The sequence below is a fragment of the Octodon degus genome, unplaced genomic scaffold, assembly GCF_000260255.1.
Source record: "Octodon degus isolate 3935 unplaced genomic scaffold, OctDeg1.0 scaffold00021, whole genome shotgun sequence".
Taxonomy (NCBI): domain Eukaryota; kingdom Metazoa; phylum Chordata; class Mammalia; order Rodentia; family Octodontidae; genus Octodon; species Octodon degus.
Window position 1 is genome coordinate 4,201,722 of NW_004524597.1, and position 26,892 is coordinate 4,228,613.

General features: G+C 42.3%; 1 protein-coding gene across 13 annotated transcripts in view; it reads right to left on the bottom strand.

Moving 5' to 3' along the window:
• Positions 1-26,892, bottom strand: part of Rbfox1 (RNA binding fox-1 homolog 1) — a 365,784-nt gene that overhangs the window by 54,325 nt on the left and 284,567 nt on the right. For all 13 annotated transcript variants that reach the window (XM_023711319.1, XM_004627777.2, XM_004627780.3 and 10 more), the window contains 2 exons: positions 24,826-24,906; positions 3,563-3,695 (listed from right to left, as the gene is read on the bottom strand). In XM_023711319.1, the coding sequence (XP_023567087.1) occupies positions 3,563-3,695; positions 24,826-24,906 (214 nt within the window). The remainder of the gene's footprint in view (positions 1-3,562; positions 3,696-24,825; positions 24,907-26,892) is intronic.

Genomic DNA, 26,892 nt, shown 5'->3' on the forward strand with positions numbered 1-26,892 from the left:
TTCAGGGCACTTTTGGCCAGCGGGAGAGTTGTGAGGTTCGAACTCCAGCAACCTGAGGCTGACAGCTTTGTGGAAGCTGCCACTTAAAGGCCTGAGCTAGGGCCAGGCCCCCAACAGGATAGCTTGGAAAGTTGCTGCTGATTTCTGCTGGTCTATTGAAAGGAGTAGTTAAGGCTTATTTTATTTAATTTTTCTCTCCTTTTTAATATTTTATATCTTTTTAATAAATTTTGCATGCTTATATCCGGTAATCTGGAAAACCAATTTAAAGACAACAATACGCAATATAAAAACCATTTTGAATTCCTATTTGTTTAGTGGAATTCTGTATTATTGCTAACTTTTTTTTGACTATTTTTTATTCTCTTTAAAAAATCTGTTAAAAAAAGAAACCCGGTAGACCTGGCTTCCTCGCTCAACATGAGCACCATTCAGCTAACGTTGGCTAAGTCTAGGGATTTTTTCACTACTCCCTGTGATCCCTTTATGGTCCCTAGCAAAGTGTCTGCCCCAAGAACAATGATCCTGTCCTGATGTCCCAAGAGCTTTCCACTTAGGAACATAATACAAAATAGAATAGGATCTCTTCATAGCCTGTTGTTTGCCTATAGATGAAGATAAGGACATCCTGAGTGAATTCAGTGTGTGACTATTGTGACTATGGATACTGCCAAGGCTTATCCAAAGCTCCAAAAAGAAAGCCATGGGGTTCTGCAGAATATCATTTTTAAAAAGTCTCCCTGAGGGAGAAAAACAGTGAAGGCACTCTTGGATCTAGGGTTCATGGCATATTTTTGGCTGGGGCCCAATTGACAGCCTACCTTGCTCTGGATACTTCATAAAGAACAGGTTGGCATACATGTCTTTCATTGGTGACAATAAGAAAAATAAATTATTCTTTAATAAAAATAGTTGGCTAGATGATGTCTTTGCAAAAGGAATGATGGGTGTGGGATAGCATTGCTGGGCAAGGCTTTATCTTAGCAATTGTGGAAGCAGTTGGCCTTGAACATGTCCCTTACTTCTTTATTTCTGGAATACCTGGACTAAAACCCACACTGGGATAAGGTCCTTTTCTTGGTGCTCATACCCTACAGTATCACCTATCACATTAAAAATTATTTTTTTGCATATGTGTTCTTCCTGCACCAACCAGAAAAAAATTTTGATTGGTCTCTTTATCCTTAGTGTACGGCAGAGCTCAAAGTGTGGTAGGTCCTGAGTATGGGATGTTGAGCTGAACTGCGCTGGAGTAAAGATGTCAGCGAACACACAAATCTTGCACCAAAGGACTAGAAATCCACACACTCTAGATCAGCTGAATTGTCTTTTTTGGACCATCACCTTGTTATTTCAGAGTTTTGCACACAAGGGTCCCCGCAACACCAGTCCCTCTGCCCCTCTCCTAGAAGTCCGTTGAGAATTCTATCTTCTAAGTATCATGTGTGATTCCATCCTTGATACTATCAGCAAAGAGGCATAATCCACCATTTTAACCAAACTGATGAGGAATAATACTGGAATATTATGATTGCCTCATATGCTAAGCAGCTTCAAATGCACTTCATACCTTTTAGAAATGGTTGTGCATCTCCCGGGTGGATGCAGCATTAATTAGTTAAGCATGGTTATTCCCAGTGAAGAGCACATTCATTATAAGTTAGTAAATTTCAATTTTATAGCAGGTGTATTATGTTGAGATTTTTATAAATTGTTCATGTGAGGATAAGCTATATAATTTTACTTTATTATTTTTCTGTTCTGTACAGTACTCAAGTACTGAGTGTATATATATGTGACAGAAAAAACTACAATTACTGTGCTCCTAGATAAGACATCAATTTTGAGACAAAATAATATGGTATATACGTGCAATTTTGCATTTATGGCATATGAATCTTGCTTTTAGTAATTTACATGAGCCAAGAGAGTAACTTAGACTTTTCCTTTCATAACTTCTGGTGTGACTTGGGGAATTACAAATCTTTATTTCTGCACTTGTGGATCTATAAAATGGGCACAAAAAAATAAAATGGGCTCAATATTCTGGGGGCTGAGATAAAGATTATGTAATCAATAATTTCATATAACACATGGGCAGATACATAAGGCTCAGGGCATACTGACACATTTTGTGGGGGCAGAGAAAATTCAGGGCCATTGTAGTCTTTGTTTCCTATTATCTACAATGCATGTGCTGTTATTTTCTCCACTAAGAAGCTCACAGCCAACCCAAACTCTATACACGAAAGCTCATGGGCATTGTCTTATTCCTTTGCCTTAATCGTCTTTTCCTGATGATTTCATCTAGTTTCATTTTTCTGTACTCTCATTGTTGCTTCATCGTCTTTATTTTTGAAACACTTCAAATGCTCTATTTAGGAATGGGTGCTATATGAATAAATAATGAAAACAAGCTTATTTCCCTTTGTCCTCAGTATGTTAGAGATGGTCTAGGCTAATTCAGATTCCCTAAAACATTTATAGGCAACAAAGCTTTTAAGAAAATGCATTTAACCCATTTTGCAACCATACTCTCTCCACAGACCGGCAAACAAGTCACTGGGCAGGGAGCCCATATGTGAACCAGGCTTTCTTGGGGAGAACTGAATTTTCCAAACACTAAGTTACTCCCCAGCAGCCTGGTAACTCTGTGGTCTCTGTATTGGAGGGACTGTCCTGTGAATTCCAGGGTGCTCAGTAGTGTCTCTGGACTGTACCCGCTAGCTGTCACTGGTGCATCTGATTTCCTACAACAGCTACCAAAATTGTTCTCAGGCTTCAAAAAAGTCCCCTTATCTAGGGCTCTACTATCTTAGAGATATATCTCTCTCCTGAACCCAGAGGTGCAAGAAATTTAGTAACGTAACAAGACTTTCTCCATTAAATCAGTATCATTTTCCCCCTCAGACCTAGCCACCATTCTTTGATAGACACTTGGCAGTATCAAAGCCCATGCACAGAGGGACCCAGCGCACATTAGGGGACAAATCAATTTGCGATTTCCTAACAGAGAAGAAAGGAAGCTCATGCTACTTTGGAAAATGCAACTAAAAGGCAGATTAATTCCAATTTCATGAAACTCTCAAATGTTTACATTTGACTCAACACCTAATTTTCTCAGGCAAAGGCTCATAAAACCTGGGAGCACAAGATGCATTTGGGGAGGGGAGCAAGACCACCCCAGTGATTTTTATGTATGAAAAACCTCAAGTCCCTTTGAATTCAAGGGGTAAAAGTGGTCCAACCTCCTTAATAAGCAGATGTTTGCAATCATCAGAAATACATATTTGGCTGTAACCATTTCTCTGTTCTCCAGCATTCAGTCTCAAAGAGAATTTACATAACACCATGTGACATGTAGAATGCTTAAAGGCACCAACCATGACAGGACAAATTACTCTCATTTTTCAATACTCTTTGCAAGGTGCTTCGCTGCAGGCGCGCGTCGGGCTGCATGCTGGGGTGGTTCTGGGGAGGAGGGGTTCGGTCAAGATCATCATGCGTGCAAACACTCCGTGCCTGAGGTGCGGTGGGGGTTTGTGCCAGGCAGCCCACTTACCCTCCATAAGCCGGGATCGGGGGCGGGGGCGCCGCGGCCCGGAAGGTGTTGTACACGGCGCGGCCACGGCCTCGCAGGTGCGCCCCTCGATAGGCGGCTGCTGCGGTGGCAGCTGGATACGGGAAGCCGGGCACTGTGGGAGAGAGGAGAGAGTCCTGTGAGAACTGTGATGTGTGCGCCTGTGTGCAGTGCCCTCGAGGGGACTATCTTCTGGACCCTCGGCCCGTCAGAGGCAAGGCAAGTCTCCACCCCAAGGATTCTGAGACAAAAAGCAGACAGCAGAGCTGAGGCCAAAGAAAAATTCCGGGGAGGAGGAGTGAGGACAGTGGTCCCTCTACCCACAAGAATGTGGCCAATGACAAACATTTACAGGGATTTCTTACTCCCATGAGACAGACTCACAGCATAAACTCACACTGTAACAAAGATAGATGGTGAAGTGCACGCCCAGTAGTTCTCAATCACTGTACATATGTATATGTGTATATGCATTTCCTTATGCATATACCTGCTTCTGAGTGTGCAGTATGCATTTGTGCACATGCATGTGCATCTATAAGTGTAACTGTGCTTACAAACATGTGCATCCATATATATACTAGTATCTCTGTGCATATACATACATGTGCATATTTGTAAAGACATTTATAAACATACTTCCACATGCTAGTAATTATCTTTGGGGCTGAAACACGTAAGTAAGAGTTCACTTTTTATTTATAGCTTTCCTTTTATCCCATTTTAAAACATTTCCTGGGGTGGGGAGATGGCTCAGTAGAATAAGTGCTTCCCTGGCAAATGCAAGGGTCTTGAGTTCAATCCCCGGTTCCGCCAAAAAAATAAAAATAAAACATTTCCCATATTTTCCATTATGCCATATATGACCTGTCGGAAGCTTTTAATTGATATATACCTACCAGCATGAGTATGTGGAATTATGTCATGAGTGTGCACACCACTTGTGTCTCCCTAGAATAGATGGATAATGACGAGCCAAAATCTCCACAGCCTCCTATGCAGCTTTTGAAAGCATACACAGCCAGGCATGGTGGGACACACCTATAACCCAACACGCTTAGAGGCTGAAGCAGGACAGTTAAAAGTTTGAGTTCAACCTAAGCAATGTAGCAACATAGTGAGATCTGGTCCCAGAATAAAAAAAGAAAAAAACAAAAACAAAAACAAAAACACAAGCACCCTAAACACAGACAGAGAAATGTGACAATAAGCTCTTGGGACTCCTTTCCTGGAAGAAGTTGCTAAAAGGTGGTGCAAAGTTAAGAGACGACTTGAGCATGACAGTCCTTGAGACCTCTGAAACTTCATTCAAAGGCTTCTACACAGGAGCACCGTATTCCTGTGGCGCCCCAGTGAAACTCCTCCGGTGGGTGCGACAGCCAGTTCTGGGGCTGCCTCCTGGATCCTCTGGGTACAGCCCTCGCTTTTCTCACCATGCCTCTCCCAGCTCACATAGCGACAGGTAGTGATTCCCAAACCACATCCCACACCGACCTGCTTTCCTGGAGAGAGTATTTGGGAAGCTACTGTCCTAGGAGTGTTCCAGTGACATCTCAGGCAGCCTTCGGTGAGGAAAGCGCTACCTTGTGCAGGACACCTAAACTCACAAAGTGCTACAGTTCATACTGTGCAAAAATGCTCTTCCCCTGTGTCCACAGAGCCAAGAGAGATCACTGGGCCCTTCCCACTGTTGCCTTCAAGAGTAGAAGCACCCTATTGTGACTCTTCCCAGCTCTTTCAGGGTCCTACTCATGCACACTTATATACAGGCCAAACTTTGGCTGGGGAAAAGACAAAAACTGCCCGAAAGGAAGACATTGGAAGGAAAAAGAGTGTGTTAAGTATCAGGAGCCACTAGGTGCTCCCCAGGAGGTTGAGAGTGAACATGGGTGTATGAATGGAGAGAAATTTGTTCCTCCCTGGGCATGGGGGTTGGGGAAGAGGAAGAGGTGGGGGGAAAAGAAGAGGAGGAAGAGAGAGAAGGAGGGAGGGAGGGGAGAGAGGAGAGAGAGAGGAGAGAAAGATGAGAGACAGAGAGAGAGAGAGAGAGAGAGAGAGAGAGAGAGAGAGAGAGAGAGAGAGAAAGTTTCCCATGAAAGCCATTCTCAACAACATACCACTTCTAGACTGGAAAAAAAAAAAAAAACCAAACAAACAAACAAAAGAAAACCCCTTGAACTTCATGAACAGCCACCTGGGTATGATGATCTGAAATTCTTTGTGCTCTTGAGTGGTGAGTGGATTCTACTGCAACTTTTTCCTGCAACATTGGCCAAACCCTAGGATCACACATCCAGGCCACCATGATTGCATTCTTCTATCTGTATCCGGGAAGACCATAGAGGTTATTTTTAACTTTTTATTATTGTTGTTAAAGACAGATCGTGCAGTTAGAGCCAGCACTCCTTGCCAGCCCCCAGCACCTGACTTTCTTGGACGGCATTTCCACTCACGTGTTGGTGAGATGTGAGTTTCAATAGAGAAAATGAGTGAATCTTAACACCATCAGAGACCAGCAGGAATGGGGCAGGAGAAGCTTGCTGCAAGACTGGGGGAAAAATGAGTGGAAAGGGCTTGACTCCAAATCTCTTTTGCCACAGTTCAAATATTAAGTTTTCCTAGGAGCACCCTGGATTTTGAAATAAAAGAAATGAAGGACGCACAATCTGGCAGAACAGCTGGCAGCCTGTGTTAGGATGCGCGGTAATTATGCTGACCTATTCATTATCGCTGGCTGTGGAGCTGTGCGAGTGAGACAAGATTCCTCTCAGCGACAAGCCGGTTTTACAGTCATTCTTGGAGGATTTAGATGTTGAGATAGAACATGAAACAGAAGCTCAGCAGCAGAGCAAGGGGAGCAAATGCTGCTCAGATTTGGGGAGACCAGGAATCTATTTGTGCCTCTTTATTCCAGGCAAGAAAATGTCTAACCCCTGCAGGGTGAGGGGCTTAGAACGCCTCATGCAAGCCTCTCTAGGTTCCTGCAAGTGGAGGAGATCCAGGAGGGCAGCTCCTGGCTCAGATATTGCCTTCAGGGAGGCCAAGTCCCTTTCCTTAGCTCTCTCTTATTGTTAGTCTAGACCTGGCCCAGGGGCCCTTTACAGTCAGTCTCTGGTTAGGCATTCTGATCAATGAGCTTTTTTTCTGTTGTTCCCTTATTTTTTTTTCCTTCTTTTGCTCTATCATTTTTTTTCATTTCTTCGTTCCCCCCTTCCCCCTTCCATTAATTTTATACTATTTTTCCATTGTTTTTCCCTTCAAATTTCACCTTGAAGAAGACTTCTCTGATTCTCTGCAGTGCATGTAAAAAATCAAGTATCTTGAGAAGGACGTGGTACTATGGGCCTGTGATCCCTTCAGCCTGGGAGGCTGAGGCAGGAGACTGGGAAATTTCGTACTTTAGCAAGACCTTGTCACAGGACACTCCATCTGTTCTTCTGGGAGACTTGGAGGAGCGTCTGGCATCACACAGGTCTGCAGTACCTACCACTGTGCCTTGTCACTCTACCAGTGGTTAACCAATGTCCATGTCTGTCTTTGTAGCACAGTGGCATTCTCTACTCTGCTGTTCAGCTGTTCACCATTCATCACACAGTCCAAGGTACACAGTGGCTGCAGATAAACTTCATGCACACTGCACAACCGGTGCATGGTCAAGATCTCTAGAAAAATCAGTGCTATGTTTGTCCAGAAAATACAACTAAACAAAAGACACAGTGATTCCAGTGGAAGAAGACAGTGTTTGAACAGATGCATTGCTCTTGAAATTTTCAGAAGCCTTATTTCCTTTAAATTCACTTTTACTGCAGCATAGATGGCAGGGTTTGGAAATTTTACTTGTTCTGAGAAAAATCCTTCAGACTTGTACTACCTATTAAAAGGTTTGAAGTCACATCGCTCCCTCTGCAATAACCATTCTTTGAACACTATATGCACAAATAATACAGAAAATAACAGTCAGTGTAATCCCAAACTCCTCTGATTTGTACCTGTACCTTCTGTGTTCCTCAGCTTCTCTAATGATAGAGAATTTTTTTCCCATGGTACCTGGTCTAGAACAGCTTGCCTGTGTTCTTATGCCACTGAGAGAAGCGGTCAAAACCCACAACTGTTCACCAGACTTGTTTTAGACTTTACCTGGGATAGAAAGAGTGACTAGTTTTCTTACTTTTCTACTGGTTGGGATGGCTTATAGATGCTGGAACATAGTTAAAAGTTTATTTGAAGCAATCATCTGGACAGATGACTCAGATACAGATTAAATAAGACTAAAATTCTTTTATCCTTTCGCTATATATAAAAAAATCTTAATTATATGGTTAGTTGATGGCATGACACTATTGTTAGATTAAAAGAACCTTGCCATCTCTCCCCATCCCTGTTCAGGAGTTTGGATATAATTCGTGGGCAATAAATGTTTAATAAATCCAATGAAAAATGCCAAGTGGAAACTCACATTTCTAGAATGGAGTAAATCAATATTAAAATACATGCCATAAACCTGTCACCTTGTCCAATATTTATAAATACTTCTTCATTAAAGAACAATGTTGAAATGAAAAAAGTCCCAGACCATAGACATTCCGGAACCCCCCAGTACAAGCGCCTGATTCTTTTCCGGGTTGAACTTCAGGTTAATAAACTTGTAAACAGACGTCCAATGGGGGGAAATGGAAGGCAGGCAAGCTGATCTGTGGACAGAGCATAAATCTCTCGTCCCTGGCATGAAGGAGACAAGGGAGAGAAAACCCAAAGGTTTCCTCTTAAACCTTATCCAGCATGAATCAAAGTGAAAAATGTGGCACCACTGCAATGGAAATTGGATTTAGCTCATAAGCCAGAAATGAATTCTTCTTAAAGAAAACAGGGCAGGGGCTTTTGGAGAAAACACCACTTGTATATCTTGTCGATACATCAGTATTCCCAGCCCATCTATTTTCACCCCCCTTCAGCTGCATTTGTGCCAAAGCATATCTGGAGGAGGTTAGGGGAGTAACCCCACATTTTAGCGAAGGAATCCTGTGCTGTGCGACTCAGTGAAGCTGTAGGGCGTAACAAGAGGCACGCTGTGACATGCTCTAGCATCGAGGCAGATCAACACTTAAATGGGAGGTGTGTGGCTGGATCAACCAGCCAAATCTGCCATTTACCAAAGCGTCAATTGCTCGCTGCCCGACTTGCCCTCGAACACACAGCCCCCACTTCCCATGAGTTCTGGCTTCAGTGTATTTACAGTGACTCGTGTGGCTCCTCCCCCTCTGTCTCTTTTATGTACATGGTGCTTACCTTCGAAAATAAACACAAATGAGATCATTTCACCAGCCTAGAAATCCCAGGAGAAGAAGCACAAAACCAGTAGAAAATACTTGAGGGTTATAAACTGCATATTAAAGTTTTAGAGCTCGGGGAGAGATGGAAGAATAGCAGATGCAAAACCCCACAGGGGGGCAGATTCTGCATCAAAGCCATAAAAATATACAACCGCTTTAATGGGCAATTATTCTCTGCATTTGTGCGCTGGTGTGAATTTGCATGAGACTGCCAGATGCCCCGGTAAAGGTGTGCCATCAGGGTGGATGGCGGCTCTCTTTGTCTCATGCCTCCCCTCCCACGGCTGCCTAATGCTACCTTTCCCCTACCCTTTGTAGGTTTGGAGATAGAAGTATGCACATGCTAAGCTGGGGCTGAATTGTTCTGTGGGAAATTTATGGGAAGAAACATTCACTTACGCAGTTCTAGGGGTGTGGATAGGCTTTCAACAGCAGGTTTGGGGCCTGGCCGAATTCCCCTTAAGGGAACTCCCATTCTGTGTGCTGGACCATAAATTAAGAAACGGCATAATAGGTTACACACCAAGGCGAAATAAGCAGGCAGCCGAAGCTCCTGGAGCAGCGGTCTTGGAGGATGGTACCCGTGATTAACATCATGATGAACAGTCAAAAAAGTCGGGTCTTCTTTTCAGGTGGCAAAAATATTTGCTTCTCCTTTCAGAATAGATCTCAAGACAAAGAATGCCAGACTGGTTTCTAATTGAGTGCGAATGTGTATTGGTCACTTTTTAAATGGCATTAATTTGAAATTTTAATATGATGGGGATATTAAGTTTAGATCAAAACAAAAATGAAATGGCCTTTATTTCTCTTTTTTTTTGGGGGGGGGCTGGGGGCTGGCTCAACCTGCTCTGAGGGTGGGGTTGGCACAGCATGTGGTGCTTGGGATTGAACTGTGGTCCCCTGCGCCTGCCTACATTTGCCTAAGCAGGTCTTTTAGACAGCGAAGCTATCTCACTGGCTCCAGCCTTTATTTTTCTTAATCCAGTAATTTTGTGGTTAGTGGGGAAAACAATGAGAGGAGCATTTCACCCTTTCATTTATGAAAAAAAACCACAGCAGCCACTTAATTTATGGAGTCTCGAGTTCTCATATTCACGTATATTTATCCCTGAAACCCACATTTGGGATTGACTCTTGTTTCTGTAGAAAAATGAACGTTGATATTAAATACTGCTGTTTAGAAGTGAATAAATCTACATTTTGGACAAACAGTTCCTTATAGGACATCCTCATTTGAAATGCATTGAATAGGAAAACAAAAATTTCTAATTAATGTACAAGTCTAATCACCATTCTCCACATGGAAGAGTAATTTTTCACTGTTCATTTGCTTGGTTTAATCTCAAAACTGACATAACAGAAATGCAATGTCCTATAAATCTCCGCTCATTTGTTTCTTTAATATTCATATTCCATTGAACTGCAGCTGCTTGTGGCTGCCGTCTATTACAACATGCAAAAGTGTCGATAAAAATATTGTGAAAGGCAAGATGCGCTTCTTCCTGGGTGCTTGTGCCATTTATTTGGGGGAAAGACAATAAATGGCTCATGGATTGTCCCTCGGCCTGCTGCTTGGTGGGTGATTAGTGATTAATTACCTTGCAGCAAATTGACATGGCACGAGGAAATTGACACAGCCCTGATTAATTAACTTTTTATGGGCGGTAGTTACTCACAAAACACTGCGCTCCATAATTGAATCTCTTTACATAGCGTCATGGTACAAAAGTTTTAGTCAAATCCAAATTAGCCAGAAGTTTTTAGGCTGTTACAGGTCTGATTAGGATGTGTTGAAAGAGTTGGCAAGAACTGAAACTTGGAGAAAAATGTACATTTTGAAGGGGGGGAGGAGAGGTGTGGTGCTAACATTGTACTGTCCTGATTGCCAAACTGAATTTATTGATCTAAAACTTTATGTCAGCTAGACTTTGAGGATAAGTCTGAAGGAGGATAAGACGGTTCATTTTTCTCCAGCCTGTTCCATCTCAGTCAGGTGCTCTGGCATATTTTTCCACTTGATCTAATCTCTGTAAGGTTCCTGATACAAATCTTGGTTCCAACATTACCCTCTCCTGGGGCTTTGCTTTTCAGTCTTACCTCATAGCCCTTGACACTCACTCACAACCATCCCAGTCAGGGAACCCTGTTGTTGCTCCTCCCTCTCCATGTATTCTCTTAGCCCCTGGCTTGATTGCCCCTGCACTATATAGCTGTCATCATGCCCTGAGGACAACTTCTGAGGCACTACTGTGTCTCTAGCATCTGCAAGATGACCTGCTGCTTGGCAATTATTGAAATGTGACTGATTTTATTGTCCAATAAACTTAGATTTCTGTAGTGGCTTAGTTTCAGAGGAAAGGGGCCAGCAGTCTTTGCACTTAGAAGAGGCTCCCAAGTATTACCTGTGAAGGTTGTGTGCTCTAAGAAAAATTATGAGTTGCTGATGATATTAATAACAGGGGATCCTGGACTTCAACTGTCCAAACCCCAGGCAGCGGTAAGTGGGAGTGATGGAAGCAATTGGCACAATTCCAGCCTCTAAGGCTCCACAATCAGATGGAGGAGATTCAATGGCACGACAACAGCTAGCATTTATTTATTAACACTAGCTAATTGCCAGATGCACAGATTCACCCACTACTGATCACAAGTCCTATGAACCAGGAGTATCGCTATTTTCACCCTCCTAGGAGCAAATGGAAGCATAGATTACCTCAGACACTCAGGAAATGATTGGAATCAAGGAAGCCTGAACTGGAGGCCATGGTCTTATCTATTAGCCAACTCAAAGGCCTTCCCAGCAGGTGCTGGGAGAAGCTTTTTACAATTCTCTCTCCCTCTCCTTGGACTCCCTTAATCCAATATCCCTGCTCTTCCCTGAATAAGCTGGTATACTGTCTCCGATGCACACAATGCATCCAGGAGAGCCAGCCCTACTCCATCATGTACTTACTTCATTTGCAGAGTGATCCGGTGACATGTATCACAGAGATCTCAATATGCCCCTGCTGTTGGGGACAATGAGTGAATGCTCCTGGGAGGTGGGGTGGGGGCAGGGGAGTTTGTACATTTCTTTGTTATATATGTCTGTTCTGAGATTTTCATGACACCAGGCAAAGCCCTACTCCTTTCTGCTAATACGATGCAGGCCGTAGAAACCACCACAGACCGATGTGACTGAGAAGAGTCCAAAGGCAAACTGTCCCTCTGTATCTGGATGCATGTGAGCCAGAGGTGTCTTACACAATTCAAAAAGGTGGGAAGCACAGACTCTGCTACCATTGGTGACTGGGGTGAAACCAGCATGGTGTTGGTGAAGGTTACATTCAAACGTGATCGCTGTGATCTCCTTCTAAGAAAATTCCATTAGAGATTTTGAATTTGGAAGACTGGAATGTGGAACTTATCTCTAAGTTTTAGAAAATGTGAATAAGAACCTATCATAACATTTTGGGGTACTGTGCTTTTTTTCTATAAATAATTAAACTCTTAATACTATTATCATTTTAGTCACAACTTGGTTTGAAACAAATTTCTCCACTGGACATAAAAGAAATCAGTGAGTTAAAAAATATACAGAGGAAACTATGGTGCATTAACACAATGGGGTTTTTCCTGGGCATTTTCAGAGGAAACAAGAGTTTCTAACTTAAAAGAAGATACATGTAAGCAGCAACAAGAACCCACACACATATTACTTGTGCACAGGAATATTCTTGAGAACTTGAGGTCTATGTGACTTTGAACAAGAATTGCAGCCTTAATTTTCGCTAACTGCCACACAGTCCCTTCTTACCTCTGGAATTCAGCTATTGTCTCTTCTCTCCCACATTACAAATGGTTGGATTAATCCTACAGACAGATAGTGAATGACGTGGCTATTGACTGCACAAGTCACAGGCTTTGCCTCTACAGAAGAGGTATTTGTGATTTGTCTACTCACAGGTATTGACAATAACCTCCAGGCAAGATATTTATAACATTTCATTCAGCAAGACAAGAATGAATCTCAATCTTGACCTGTTTAACTTGGCAGGACTGCAGAAGGCATTTGCAAAGATGCTTTCTGTTGTCTAAAGAACACTGAAGATAGACAAAGCCCCACAATGCTGAAATCTATTTTAATTTGGATGAAGCAATTCACCATCATCTATTAGTTTGACAAAATCTGTACCAATGTCAACTTAGTTTCTTTTTCCCCAAGGCAGGCATGGAAAAAAGAAACCAAATAATTTACATAAATAATTACTTTATTGAGTGCATATACACAGTAATGGTTCAATTGTTAAGTCATTCCTGATCTATCTAACAGCTGGCTCAAACAGCAAGCTTGGTGAATTGCCTCTCCAGGTAGGAAACAGGGCAAATGAGATAAATTAGCTTCCTTATGCTGGGCTAGATTACCCATGGTTCTCTAAGGCTGGTTGCTTCAGCTTCTAAATCTGAGGCCTCCCCAGAGGGCTTGGCAGTGACTCTGGATGGGGGAATGGGTTGGGGGCAAGGGTACACAATGCAGATACATTGTTCATTAAGCTTCAAGCCATCACCTAGGGGTCTCGGTGTTGAGGCCATCTACTTTTGAGCATCTACATTTAGACTTTAAAAACAGAGCCTTGGGGGCCAGGGAGATGGCTCAGTGGAATAAGCTCTTCCCTGGCAATCACAAGGGCCTGAGTTCAATCCCTGGTTCTGCAAAAAAAAAAAAAAAGAACGAAAGAAAAAAGAAACCCAAAAAACAGAGCCTTGATCCTTTGGTCAACACCCAAAGCTAACCTATAGGACAGGTGCATCTGGACCAAGTCATCACTTGCTTGATGGAGGAGCTGCAACTCCTGAAGTCCTTCCTAGTTTAAAACAGACTGAGGGAGGACCTTTAGGAAAGGATCCACTGGTTCAGTTACTGGAGTAATACAAACTGTCCCATCTAGATTTTTTTTTACCGAACTTTCAAAAATACTATGGAAAATAACTTCTAATAGAAAAAGGGAAAGAGTAGCTCTTTATCTGTGGTGCTCTTAAGCTTCAGCCTGAAGGCTTTTGACGTAGTGATCTTATTTGATGCCTACAGGCAAGTAGACACACAGGACAGCTAACACTGCAGACACGTGGACATGGCCACATCACTGGCATACTACTGTATTTTACTCCCCATTCTGTTGGAATCCAGCTCTTTTCACTAAACCGCATCATAGTACCAGGAGAACTCCATGAAATAAAAAATGGGGGCTGGAATTCATTAGTGAAAACTAATCTTTTGCAAATGCTCCTTGAATATTTTGAACAATTACTGAGTGAGGACAGTGGAAACCCATAGCCCGTTGTACCTGCATAAGTGGTTCTCATATATTTGTTTGTTTACTTACACATGAAAAACAATGAGATGGCAAGAACTACACTGCATACAAATAGAACACAATGAAATGGACCTAATATATGCAACATCTGGTACTGAAACTGTACTTTCTTCACAATGTCCCCAATTTTTCAATAGGAATAAATCATTTGAGGGTATGATAGTGTTTTAGATAAATGACGAAAACCTGTTTTAAGAAAATGGTATTTTTGGCATTCATAGTGAAGCAAGTGTTTAAATTACTAGGTTTAAATGAACTGTCCCAGGCTCTTTTGTCCTTCTCTGAGGGGCAAGGTCATCTTCCCTCTATGCCTCTCTGTTCTAAGTGAGGAGATTTGTTTCTGAAGAGAAATGAAGCAAGAGGAAGAATCAGCCCATTTGTAGGTGGACACATTTTTATGTGGGAAAGCTCAGAATCCCTACTCCAGGACAGTACTTGATTTATTTGAGTGCCATCAGATGCTTTTCTTCCTCTTCTCAGCTGCACTTTCCGAGCTCTGCAGAGCCATAGAGACTTGGCTCAGTTTACAAAGCCAAGGCTCCTAGATACTCACACCTGTTGTTTTTCACAGGCTGTGATCCCTGATATTCCAGGAATGAAGCATGATCTCATATTTGACCTCTGTAACTTTCCTGCTCAGTGCTCTGTATGTAGAATTTTTTTTTTTTTTTTTAATTCATAGCAGGCTCGGGAAGCAAAAGAAGGGCAGATGAGTGCTTTAAAAAAAAGCTCTCTGCATAAGCTTCTCAAACTATGGAAGGATTTCTCTCTCACCACTGTCAAGCTGGAGGAGGGTGGGCACTGTCAAGGAATTAAGTGGGGAAGCTGAAGCAGCCCATTGATCCTCTTAAGAGAACGTGAGCATTAAAAAATACTTTTTGTCAATGCGATCACAGGGCTTGGTGTTTCCAGGGAATTCCCCTGGAACAACTGCCTTGCTGCTTTTCAGAAACATCTCATCTCGGCCTTGTTCTCTGGCTGTATGTGCACTGGAATCCCAGGGCACTATAGTTTATTGTTTTAATATCTGTCTGACACAAAGCAAACACATCCTCTAGTGACTCCTTATCTGTCATATGTGTTTCTGTGAAAGAAATATCAAGACGAATAAGATGTTTGGGGGCATACCACAGGATGGTAGTCTCTGCAACTTGCAGCCTTTTGCAGAAGCCAGACCCTCAGCTGAAAAAAGACCAAAGCTACTGTTCCGCATTGAGATTAATAACCAAAGTGCCGAGAGATTCAGATAGTAGCTGCAGCAAAAGTGGCTTCTTTGCAGATCCTCTGCTTTAAAAATTGAGGCTTTCCAACTAATGTTATTTTCTCCAAAATAATCAAAAAAGACAAGCAACAACAGCAAAGTGATCTATGATTATGATTGTGTTACTACAGTAACCAGATGCTGATGAAAGAGTTGGGGTGATGGTGGAAGGGACTGAGATTTTTAAAAAAGAACTGATCCCAATACAGGGCATACAGGTGAAATAACCAAGTAAATAGAAGACCTGGTAAAATCTTCTTCAGTAAAAGCTGGTAACAAGTCACAGATGTGTGAGACCATGGCAGAAGGTAGAAAAATGCATCGGAGCAATAAGAAGATGCTTCAGGGATGGATGAAGAGGGATTCTTGGGGTCACCATTGGTGGTGGTGGTGGACAACTCTGTCCAACTGAGATAACTTTGGGCGTTAAATTGGGCATGTGCTATGAGAGTTCTTCAGAATCTCTTGGTCTGAGGGTTCAGTGAAATTAATGGGACATCAGTGGCCAATGTGTCTATCGAAAATGCCCAGTGATGCTGAAAGCTGCTCCTATGATTCACTTAAGTGGCCATATGGGCAGAAGCAAGGTGTCTGGTTGAGTTTCAACTCCACAGTGTCCCTAATAAGTCATACTTTTGCAATTCTGAGACCTTAGCAAGAATATTCTATTACCTGAGCCCATCCTCAAGAACATAGCTACAGTGGAGACCAACTGGTGGAGGTCTTCTATGTGACATATGGATGGCATGGACCTTCTGAAAGGACCTGATAAAAACCGGTTGAATGCAGTGGTACATATTAACCCCCTCTGCAGTCAAAGCATGGAAAAACTGAGCAGGGGTGGAAGCAGTTATCCAAAGAAAGTGACTAAGAGGGCCCAGAATGCTGCTGTGCCACAGACATGGAAAGAAGGAGCAGTGTCTAATCTTCTGGTGGGGAGGGGCCAGTGCTGAGGATCTTTCCAAGCCAAGATCATTGGAAGTATGAGAAAGGAAAATGAGGCAGCTAAGGACGGGGAAGCTCAGATAAAGCAATCATCACTTTGTCCAGGGAAACTGAGGCAAGTATTAAACAAGACACCAGAACATAGTCTCCAGATCCAAATCTGTGTCTTTCTTTGTCTTTCCATTGATTCCTTGCATCTAGATCAGATTTATAACTATATTTTCCTCTGATATATAGCAAGAGCATAACATTCTTTTTAAGCACCTATACTTCTATACTTGTTTTAAAATGTGACAAAATATGTGTGTTACGTAAGTATGTACTGGGACTTGAACTCAGGACCTCATGTTTGCCAGGCAGCTTTTTCAAGTGAGAATGGTGGTTCGTGGGCCAAACCTGGCTTGCAGATTGGAATACAGTCATACTTATGTATAGACTTTGCAGTCACTGGCTATGCACACAGCATTCTGTACTGCATTCAGCTATAAAAGAAACCATCCCAGGGCTGAAAATGCTATATGGCCTTCTGAAGAAAATTTTTGCTAGGTACTGGACAGACATAACATATAGGGAAAAACTGGCTTTTCAGAAATGGAGATTGGTAGGAGAAAATGCAGCTTTGGCTTAAAGAGAGCTGCTGGACAGCTTCTCCTGGATCCTAGTGACCACTCCCTGCTCTGCTGTTCCTAGCTCAGTTTGGGAACATTTGGTGCAAGTTAGGAGGGAAGTTGAGGATCCAGACAAAGTGGGTGACTTCAGACAAGTTCTTTAATCACTTTATTCACATGTATTCCATACTGCTTTTGCAACCATTATGTGAGAGACTCTTGTGATGGGCTTAGCAAAAAGCCTGAGACAATAGTAAATGCTCACTCACCCTTACCACTTCTCTCCCCACTGTCACCTTAATGCTTCAGGTCTAGAACTAATATAAGGTCCAGTTATGCTTTTACTTTGGATGCAAATCGTAAGTTGGGAGAAGCCAAAACACTATCGGCGGTCAAGGTAAATCATTTTAATGCTAATTTCTAAAAAGTTCTCCACATTTATGATGAGCATATTATCAAATTTTAAAGTGTTGTTCTCAACAAGATTACACTCTTAAGTCTCAAAAAGGAAAAATTAGTGCTGTGATACCTCAGCATATGGACTTAATTTGTTTCACAGCTCTGGAGAAGATAGGCATGCTGGGGTGTGTGGGGGAAAGATGGCCAAGGTCATGTCGGTCACCCAGTGTGGGAGTTTGTGAACAGAAGCAAGCTTTTGTCTGCAAACCGAATTGCTTGCAAAAGCATCATTGGTGAACTGCAGGCTTATTGTAATTCCCACCTTGTCTTTATGGAAAAATTCAATATTGTGTTCAATGTGCACCTCTTCCATTAGTTTCTACTTTTAAAGATATTGCATCAAAGTCTTGCTTACTTTGGTTACTGAAGTTTTTGGTTTTGGTGCCCTTCACATTTTTTTTTCCCTTTACATTTTGTCTCAGGTGTGGGAACTTCAATTGTTCAGCCCAGTTCCAGCGCTAGGTACTTTATTTTAAGCAACCTTTCCAGAAAATATTAGACAAAGCTGACTTGGAGACAGCAAGTAAGGTCTGAGTTGCCAGCAAATGGGCAGAAGAGAAAAGAGTTCTTTAAATCAACATCACACAATGACCATGAGTGCACTTCCTATGAACTGAACTCAATTCTCTCTAATTTTCTGTAGGAAGCAGAAGAAAGAGGAAGCTGTGAATTAATTTAGGTCCTCACTTTAATTGCAGAGGTCAATGGAGCTTCTATCACTTACCTAAAAGTAGAACAGTGCAGACTTGATTTATGTGTGTTTCTGCCACTTAAATCACTGTTTTATGAAATCTACACAACTACTTCCATAAAGTCTGCAATCAATATATCAATTAAAACTATGCTGCTATCACTTGCCCTTGAGATTCGCTGAATACATGAGATTATTTTACACCCTGATAGCACTTAGATTTTTAGAGAATTTGCCTTTACTCTCATGTTTCAGCTATAGGGTTAAGGGTGCATATCTTGGGGAAATTTAGATTTATCTTTTAACTTTTTCTCCCCATGTAGATCTAACACTCAGTTGTAGATTCCATGTAACTGTAAAAATATACACATGTACATTGATACACAGATGGAAGTACATAGAAATTTCTGCTAGAACACATTTCTTTAGCCCTACACAGATAAAAGTGGTACTCTAGTATCAAAGCATTTACTGTGTACAGAATTATCTCCTCTCACCCAAAACGGAAATTTTCCATTCCTAGTTTGCAATGTGATGGTATTTTGTAATGGTACGGTATTTGGAGAATTGATTAGGTTTAGATTTGATCATAAGTGTATTTTTGTGTATGTGTGTGTGTGGTATGGGAAATTGAACTCAGGACCTTGTGCTTGTCAGGCAAATGCTTATTCTACTGAGCTATCTCCCTGGCTGTAGACTTGATCACAAGTTCAGGACACTCACGACAGAATTAGGGTCTTAAGAAGAGGAAATACTAGGTTGGACTCTGCTCTGTCTCCCTGTCTCCCTGCTGGCCATCCGCAGGCCACAAAGAGAAACCTCACTGAAAGCCACACTGCATAGCTGATCTTGGCCTTCTTACCTTCAGAATAGTGAGAAAATAAATATCTCATGTAGGCTTCGTAACCTATGGCATTTGTTAGAATGGCTTGCACATTGTACTAAACAAAATGTACTGGCAGTGACTCTGCAATATAAAATTATATTTAACAACAAAAGAAAAGTTAGATTTCTTTTGTATACAATTAAAAATATAAGGGCCAGCAAGATAGCTCAGTGGACTGAACGCTTGCTTAGGTAAGTGCAGGGGCCAGGGTTTGATCCCTAGAACTGCATATCATGCAGGCCCCAGCTCTGGGCACACTGAGCCAGCAATGGAGTCCAGGTGTGGTGGAGCACACCTGTAATCCTAGCTCCAGGGAGGCAGAAAACAGGAGGATCGCTATGAGTCCAAGCTGCATAGTGAGACTCTGAACGAAAGAAAGAAAGAAAGAAAGAAAGAAAGAAAGAAAGAAAGAAAGAAAGAAAGAAGAAAGAAAGAAATCTATATAGCCAGCCAGATAGCTCATCAGATTAAAACACCTGCTTAGGCAGATGCAGGAGTTAGGGTTCAATCCCAGTGTGCCGTGCTAGCCCTGCCCCAGGGTGCGCTGAGACAATGATTGAGACTGGGCGTGGTGGTGCGTGCCTGTAATCCAGCACTTGGGAGGCTGAAAACAGGAGAATCACTATGAGTCCGATCTACGTAGTGAGACCCTGTAGACCAATAAGGAAATATATTTTCAATATGCGTACTCTTCACAAGTTATTTTACCTAATACGTAATAAAATGAAAACAAAAATCAAAGTTTTCTCAGAAGAGAGGCAGAAAGTAGAGTAGTGGAAATTATCAAGTGGTAAAGTTCAACTGGCAGTTCATTGTGGGGCAGCAGGGGGTAGTTTTTAAGCTGCAGCTAGACAGATGCAAATGAAGAATGCAGATTATATTTTCCATCCATCTGACTAGCAAAGTTAAAGGCAGCAGAAAGGTGCAATTGTGGAAGAGGATGTTGGAACCCAGTTCTGGAGGAGCGTTTGTGAAGATGCCTCCTACAGTCTTTACAAAGAGTGTGAAGAAAAGTAGCTGGGGCAACTCTAAGAGCATGGCTCCCTGTTCTATGAAACAAAGTGAAAATATCCTAAAAGCTTCATGGGAGATGGTCACAATAATATTAAGAGAAACTGCACATGGCAGGAATGCATCAAATATGCATGCAGTCAAAATGCTGGCAGTCCCCCTCCCCAGCTGCAGGTGTGTCCCTCCCATGTTATTATGAATAAAATGTGAAAAGATTCTAGAAGTTCACATGAATTATTTCAAGGGTATATATTATTGCTATCTTATTATAATTGTGCATCTTTATTTGTGTGCTTCACTGGTTATCATGAGTACCTGTCACTTTTCTAATTTATAATCTATTCATAAAATTGAAAGAAAAAAGAGTAGATAACAGTTAACTGCTTCTGGAAACATTTCCATCATATGCAGAAATGATCAGTGATAGTTCACTTTACTAATCCAAGCCAGAGTGGACCTTACCATTGGTAGACACAAGGATCCTTCACTTCTTGATATCCCGATTAGTGAGAGTGGAAGTCATGCTTTACCTTGAAGGGGGTAATCTGTGCCTTACCTTCTGAGTTCTGCCTGAAGCTGATTTTAATGGTAAGTGTGTGCCATATTCAATCAGTGTGGGCAATATTTCAACTAATGTCTTTCAGCTAATGGTCAGAAGAGCTGACTACTCACAACCCTAGGAAGGACGTGGTCAACCGATAAGCTGTAAGTTCTGTCACTCACTACATCCCCTTGGGGAAAGAGTATACTGTTTGGTGCTCAGGGCCTGCTTAATAATACAAATAGGGGGGCCAGGGAGATGGCTCAGTAGAATAAGCACTTCCCTGGCAAGTGCAAGGGCCTCAGTTCAATCCCTGGTTCTGCCAATAATAATAATAATAATAATAATAATAATAATAATAATCACTGTGCAGTTGGTACAAGGTGGTCTTGCCTGATTTCCTGGGATTGTGCTCCAACTTCATTTAGATTGATTATATATTTTTTTTTTTTTTTTTTTTTTTCCGGAACGAGGGATTGAACTCAGGCCCTTGTGCTTGCCAGGGAAGTGCTTATTGTACTGAGCCATCTCCCCAGCCCCCGGTTGTATTCTTGATGACACTCATTTATTAGGGCATGCAAGAGGATGTGCATGTCCCATGATGACTTGAACTAAGGTTTTAAGCCAGCATAAGGCTTGGGAGAAAGAGGCAAAGAGGGGTCAAATGGGAGACTCCACGGAAGACTCTTGTGAGTGGTTTCTCAATGCTTTCATGTGCCCCAGGCCATATTAGGAAAATTCGCTTAAGAGGGACTTCATGTAAAAAAGCAGGAACTTTAGTAGGAATTATTTTCATTACAGACTAATTCAGCAGGGTTCCTTAAAAAGCCATCTCCCCTACTTCATTTAAAGATGTTATTTACAGATGATTAGCTATTTGGCTAGGAAGAACAATTTACTTCTAACCATCCAAGGATAGCTAAAGATTTGTACTTTTTGTAGGGAGAAGGGACAAAAATCAACATTCATGAGTAATCTTGGAACTTAGTGAACATGTTTATGAAAATGTCACACTTTTTTTTTTCAGAAGCACAACACGTAAACTTTCAAGTTAAACCCCCCCCCCAAAAAAAAGCACCCTTAAAATTTTCTGGAAAGTGGAAAAAAAAGCCCTCCACTTTCCCCTATGATTAGATTCCTAGAGCATAAGAAGCTACCCAAAATAATTCAAAGACAAGGTATGTGTTGTCAGTCCCACATACATCAGACTTAGAGGGGGATTCAGGGTAACCCTGTGTATTTTACAATATATGCACATGTGCACGTGCAAAATGAGCCTTTTTATATTGGGTGAACTGTTGGAAGTGGGATGTGGCTTTGTGCAGGAATGGGCATTTGATGCCTGCAAGGGTTCTAGCTCCTGCAAATAGTCTGGCTTAGAAAACCATGAGGCTCAAAAAAGGGAGCCTCCATGAGGAAATTTAGGTACGGTGGAGAATTTTCCTTGCAGCAGCAGCCCCTCACAACCTCAAAGCGAAAATGTACCTGTACCTTGCTGCTCTTTACATGAAGGACAGGTCCTAGAGGTGGTCACCATTACAGAACCCTACTGGGCTTTCTAACCTGAATGCCACTGCATAAAGGAGTGATAGCTGAAGATCATTATTGCAAGAAACTATTTAGTACTTTTTAAAATAGTATTGTGGAATTAGCAATTTTCTTAAAACTTCTATATAAAAGGGCTTTAATATTTTTGTAAAAAAATCAATGAATCTCGGTATTCATATAACATAAGTGAAAATAAGGTGAAAAGTCTACTGCGCAATAACGGAACTTAGAAAAAATGGAGTATACCGATGAATGTCCATTTGTATCTGTGTATTCAAAGAGGTTGGGATAGATATATAGTTGCATTCTCTTAATGAATAGAATGATTTGTTCTAATGGTGTTTGTAAATAGGATCACAAGTCCGCATCTTGTACAGCAATTAACCACTAAGAAGAATATATGCAGTGTATTATTTGTTGAAACTGTACTTCCGATTTGATTTGAAACTGTCTCATTGCTATCTGTTTATCAATAAAACTTTGAAAAAAAAAGGTGAAAAGTGTGTGCAGGTGACTTGACTGATGATATAATTTAAAAATGAAAGATGCTGGACTCGAGGTTTCAGTGGTCATTATATACTTACATGGAGAAAAGCGTAGAATTACACATGGCAGGGTAATGTTGGAAATTTATGTTTTTAATAATAAAATTTACCCTTTCAATCAGAGATTGAGGTATTTTTGGAACAAAAAGTTTATTAATATTTGAGCTATCGATGTCTTTGCATAATATTTTCTTTTTGGTTTTAAAATGCTAGGAAATTTTAAAAACGCACTCAGAGCTTGAGAGCATTGGGAAATAGAGTGTGAACAGGATTGGCCTGTGTCTTGATTCTGCCGACCCTCACGGTACACAGTTCCACTTCCTCTCTATGCTCTACTTATTTCATTATGGAACATTTATGACATATTTCCATGCTTGGTAAATAAAACACTTTAACCAATTTGCTTTAGGATAAATATATACATTCAAAAGAATGCTTTTTCTTCACTTCTGTAAAGAAAACAAAAATGAGTATGTCATGCAATCATGCAACATCGTACTGTCTGCATGAGACCCATTCCCTCCATGTGGCTATGTAATGTGACATTAACTAAAGTCAGTCAGTGCCTTTGAGTTCTACCATGACTTCCCTGGACACAGACACAGAAGACTTTTTCTAGATGATTCTATAGGACAATGGTGCTAGGGACAAGTAAAATAATCTTCTAGGACTCAGGATTCAACCCTGTGCATCAGCTGTCCTTCAGAAAACATTTGCAGAGAAAAAAGGGCAGGCAGCTAAATGGAATGGTGGTGAGATTTCGAGTCAAATACATTGAGAAAGACAACCCGAGGTTCAACAGAAACAGGCTGTGTGACTGTGTGACTTGAGTGGATTATTCCATTACTTCATCTGTAAAACAAACATTGTAAGACCTACCTGTTGCAGGTGTTGAGAGGAATAAAGAAGGCTGGGTAAACAAACACGTAGTAGCATCATCACTGTAGGAGACAGGTGCACACACACATGCACAAACACCCATATGGGACCATTTTCCTAAACTTAGAAACAACCACTTGTCACCAGAGTACTTAGAGTTTGCCTTCTCGGGCCAGAGAACAAAACACCTTCCATTTAATTAATGTCAAAATTGCCATTGAAGATAAGCTAGTTGGGAGAACAATAGCCTGTCTCCACTTCCTAAGGACTCTGCACACCCCAAGGTTGTACTCCTTGGCATGCTCTTGGTATCCTGAGACAGCTATGGTTTGTCTCAGTCTCACACTTTGAGGACGGAGACCCCCTACTGTTTCATGGTGGTGGGGATTTAACTCTGTCTCTGTCCCCTTGGTGAGCACGAGCCTGGGACTTCCTCTCTCCCCACTCCCATCAACCTGTCTCTGAAGCCAGAAGGTGTGCTGCTTTCATTTTCAACCTGCTCCAGGGAGAGGGCGGGCGGGGTAGGAGTGTGGCCCTCTGCACCCAGACCATCCCCAGCAGGGACCTTTTTGTTCTTTCATGTCAACACCCTGAATGGTCCTCCAGGCTTCTTTGTGGCCTCCTCCCTCTAGCACTTGACAGCTGTATTTACATATACACATAATTAAAATGCACTTACTTTTTCAAAAGCAAATTTAGATTGCTTTCCCCCAGTTAGGTGGGGGGAACCCATGTTTCTCTCTCCTCCTCCTCATTGGAATTTTACATAGAAAAGGACAGAACAATTCTGAAAATAAGTTACCCACCACAAGCTGGCCCCACTTCCCACAGTGAGGCTGCCATGCTTGCAAGGACTGATGCAGCCTCTTCTTGCTAGGCGAGGGCACCCTTTGACGGAACAGCCATACCCCTCTTCCCAACCCACGTCCCATCCATTGGACCCAAGCCTGGCAGGTACAATGCAAATGGCTGGGACACCTGGGAAGTGAGGACTGGCATGTGGATGGGGATGGCCAGAGGGGTTCAGATGCCAAGGCAATGGGGAAACAGACATGCTGATGAAGGTCAAGTATACCTTGCAGAGAGCACAAGGGATGGGGGACAGGGGGACTTCATGGCAGGGAAGGTGACTGGACTCAGATTTATGTCACAAAACAAAAAGAGAGCCAGGACAGTGGGCTTACTTGCGGAAGTATATACAAGTGAACTGGGGGCAGTGTACATGGAAGATCCCTCCTGGTTTGCCTGGCACAACAGCACCGTGCCTACAAGAGAGAGAGAGATGGCGTCTGGTTTGGGAACAGGCACTGCACTGGAGAGTGCACTGTACACACAGGAAAGGCAGAGAAATGAACACACAGCCATATCCCACAGCGCAGGACGGACACACCCAAAGAAGCCCCCTGCCTTAGCCGAAGGGAGTCGCTGGAAACCCACCCCCAGCCCGCCAAGCACAAGTCATGACTTTTCACATCGGGTTTGAGTAGTGAAGTCAATCTGACCCAGAGCCCTGCTTCAGATCAGGAACAGAAGCAGTAGGGTGTACTTGAAAGGGAACTTTAGGAATGCTAGAGAAAAAATTGACAGCAAGCTAGATTTGAACACCCTTTACTGTGTGATCTTGGTAAGTCACTTGACCTCTCTGTGCCTCAGCATTCACATCTGAAAATCAACGGTAAGTATACCTACCTCCAAAAGGCATGCCCAGAGCATGGACTGGCCTACAACAATGGCTCGCCAAAGCTAAGTACACGTGTCCACAGGTTTAGAAAAGGCTTTTCCTTACCCCAAACTTTAGTCTTTCTATATTAGTTCTATAGAGGAAAAAACAAGAGGGAGGGCAGAAATGAAGGCAACTCTACCCTCCCCATTGTTACCTACTCTGAACCCAAACAGAACCCGGGGACAGACCATCTTTGGCTTTGGCATTTTTCGTTTCCTCCCCAGAGCTGCAACCTGCCACTGCAGAGGAAGCTCCCCGAGGCTGGAGCCAGTGGCTTCGCTCCAGTGATGGAGTGTCAGTGAAGCTTCTGCTTGATTTAAAACAAAATGCATTATGCTTGTCCTCACAATATGGAATTTTACGGCAACAAGGAACAGTGGAGTTCTGGAGTGTCACCCCTCTCTATGTCTACTCTCTGTTTAGAACCACGCCCCACTCTGAGCACAGAGATAGTCAGAAATCTCCTGTTGGCATGAAGTTCAAGCTCAAAGACAGAACAGAAAAGGAGGCCCTTTGAAGATTGTTAAGGCAATTACAGATCCTAGCAATGCCTTCTCAAGGTTTCTGTTTACTCCCACTTGGCTTGGTAATCCACTTGCTCCCTGACAAGAAGTCTGTTTTGTAAGTGCACCCCCGGAATAGCAACTTTCCCACGTCCCGGGGACTCAACCTGGTGAAAGGTTCTAGAGTCTTTATGTATCTTTCACAACTTAAAAGTGTAGGTAGGGGCTAGAGAGATGGCTCAGTGGTCTAAAGCACCTACTTGGAACAAGCTTGGCAAAGCACAGGGACCACGGTTCGATCCCCCAGCACCACATACCAGCCAGCCCCGCCCCCTGGTGGGCTGAGCTGGCCACACACACACACACACACACACACACTAAATAAATGTTAAAAAAAAAAAGTGTAGGTACCCTGTACTCCCTGCACTCTGGGAGGCTGAGACGGGATTGGAAATTGAGCCAGCCTGAGAAGTTCAGAAATTAGAGGGACCCTGTCTCAAGAAAAGGTTAGAAAAAAAAACCTGACATCATTGGGCTCACACCAAACAGAGATCTTAAAATAAACATTTCTCCACTCTTCTCTCTGACCTGCACTGAAGCTGACCACAAATATTCCAATATCGTAGAGGGGACACAGGTAAAAGAGGGGGCAGAATTGTAAGTGCACATACCAGTTCCCCCCAGTGAATAAAATCAGTGAACCAGGATATAGCTAAATGGCAAAGTGCCTCCCTGGCAAGCTCAAGGTCGTGAGTTCCATTCCCAGTACCAAACCAACAACAACAGCAACAAAAGCATAGAATATAATCATTATATCCTTTAAAAGTATAAGAAAATGTTAAAAAGAAGGGGAATAGGAGAAACTTTCCTCCAAATCCTTTTCTATTCCTCCTTCTTGTACTGCTCTAAATTTGGATATTATTTACAGGTGAAAGAAACATTTTCTTGACATTCCACACTCATCTCATCTTTTCTTCTAACAGGAGATCTAACCGGTTTTTCACAACATAAAGTCTCCCTGTGGC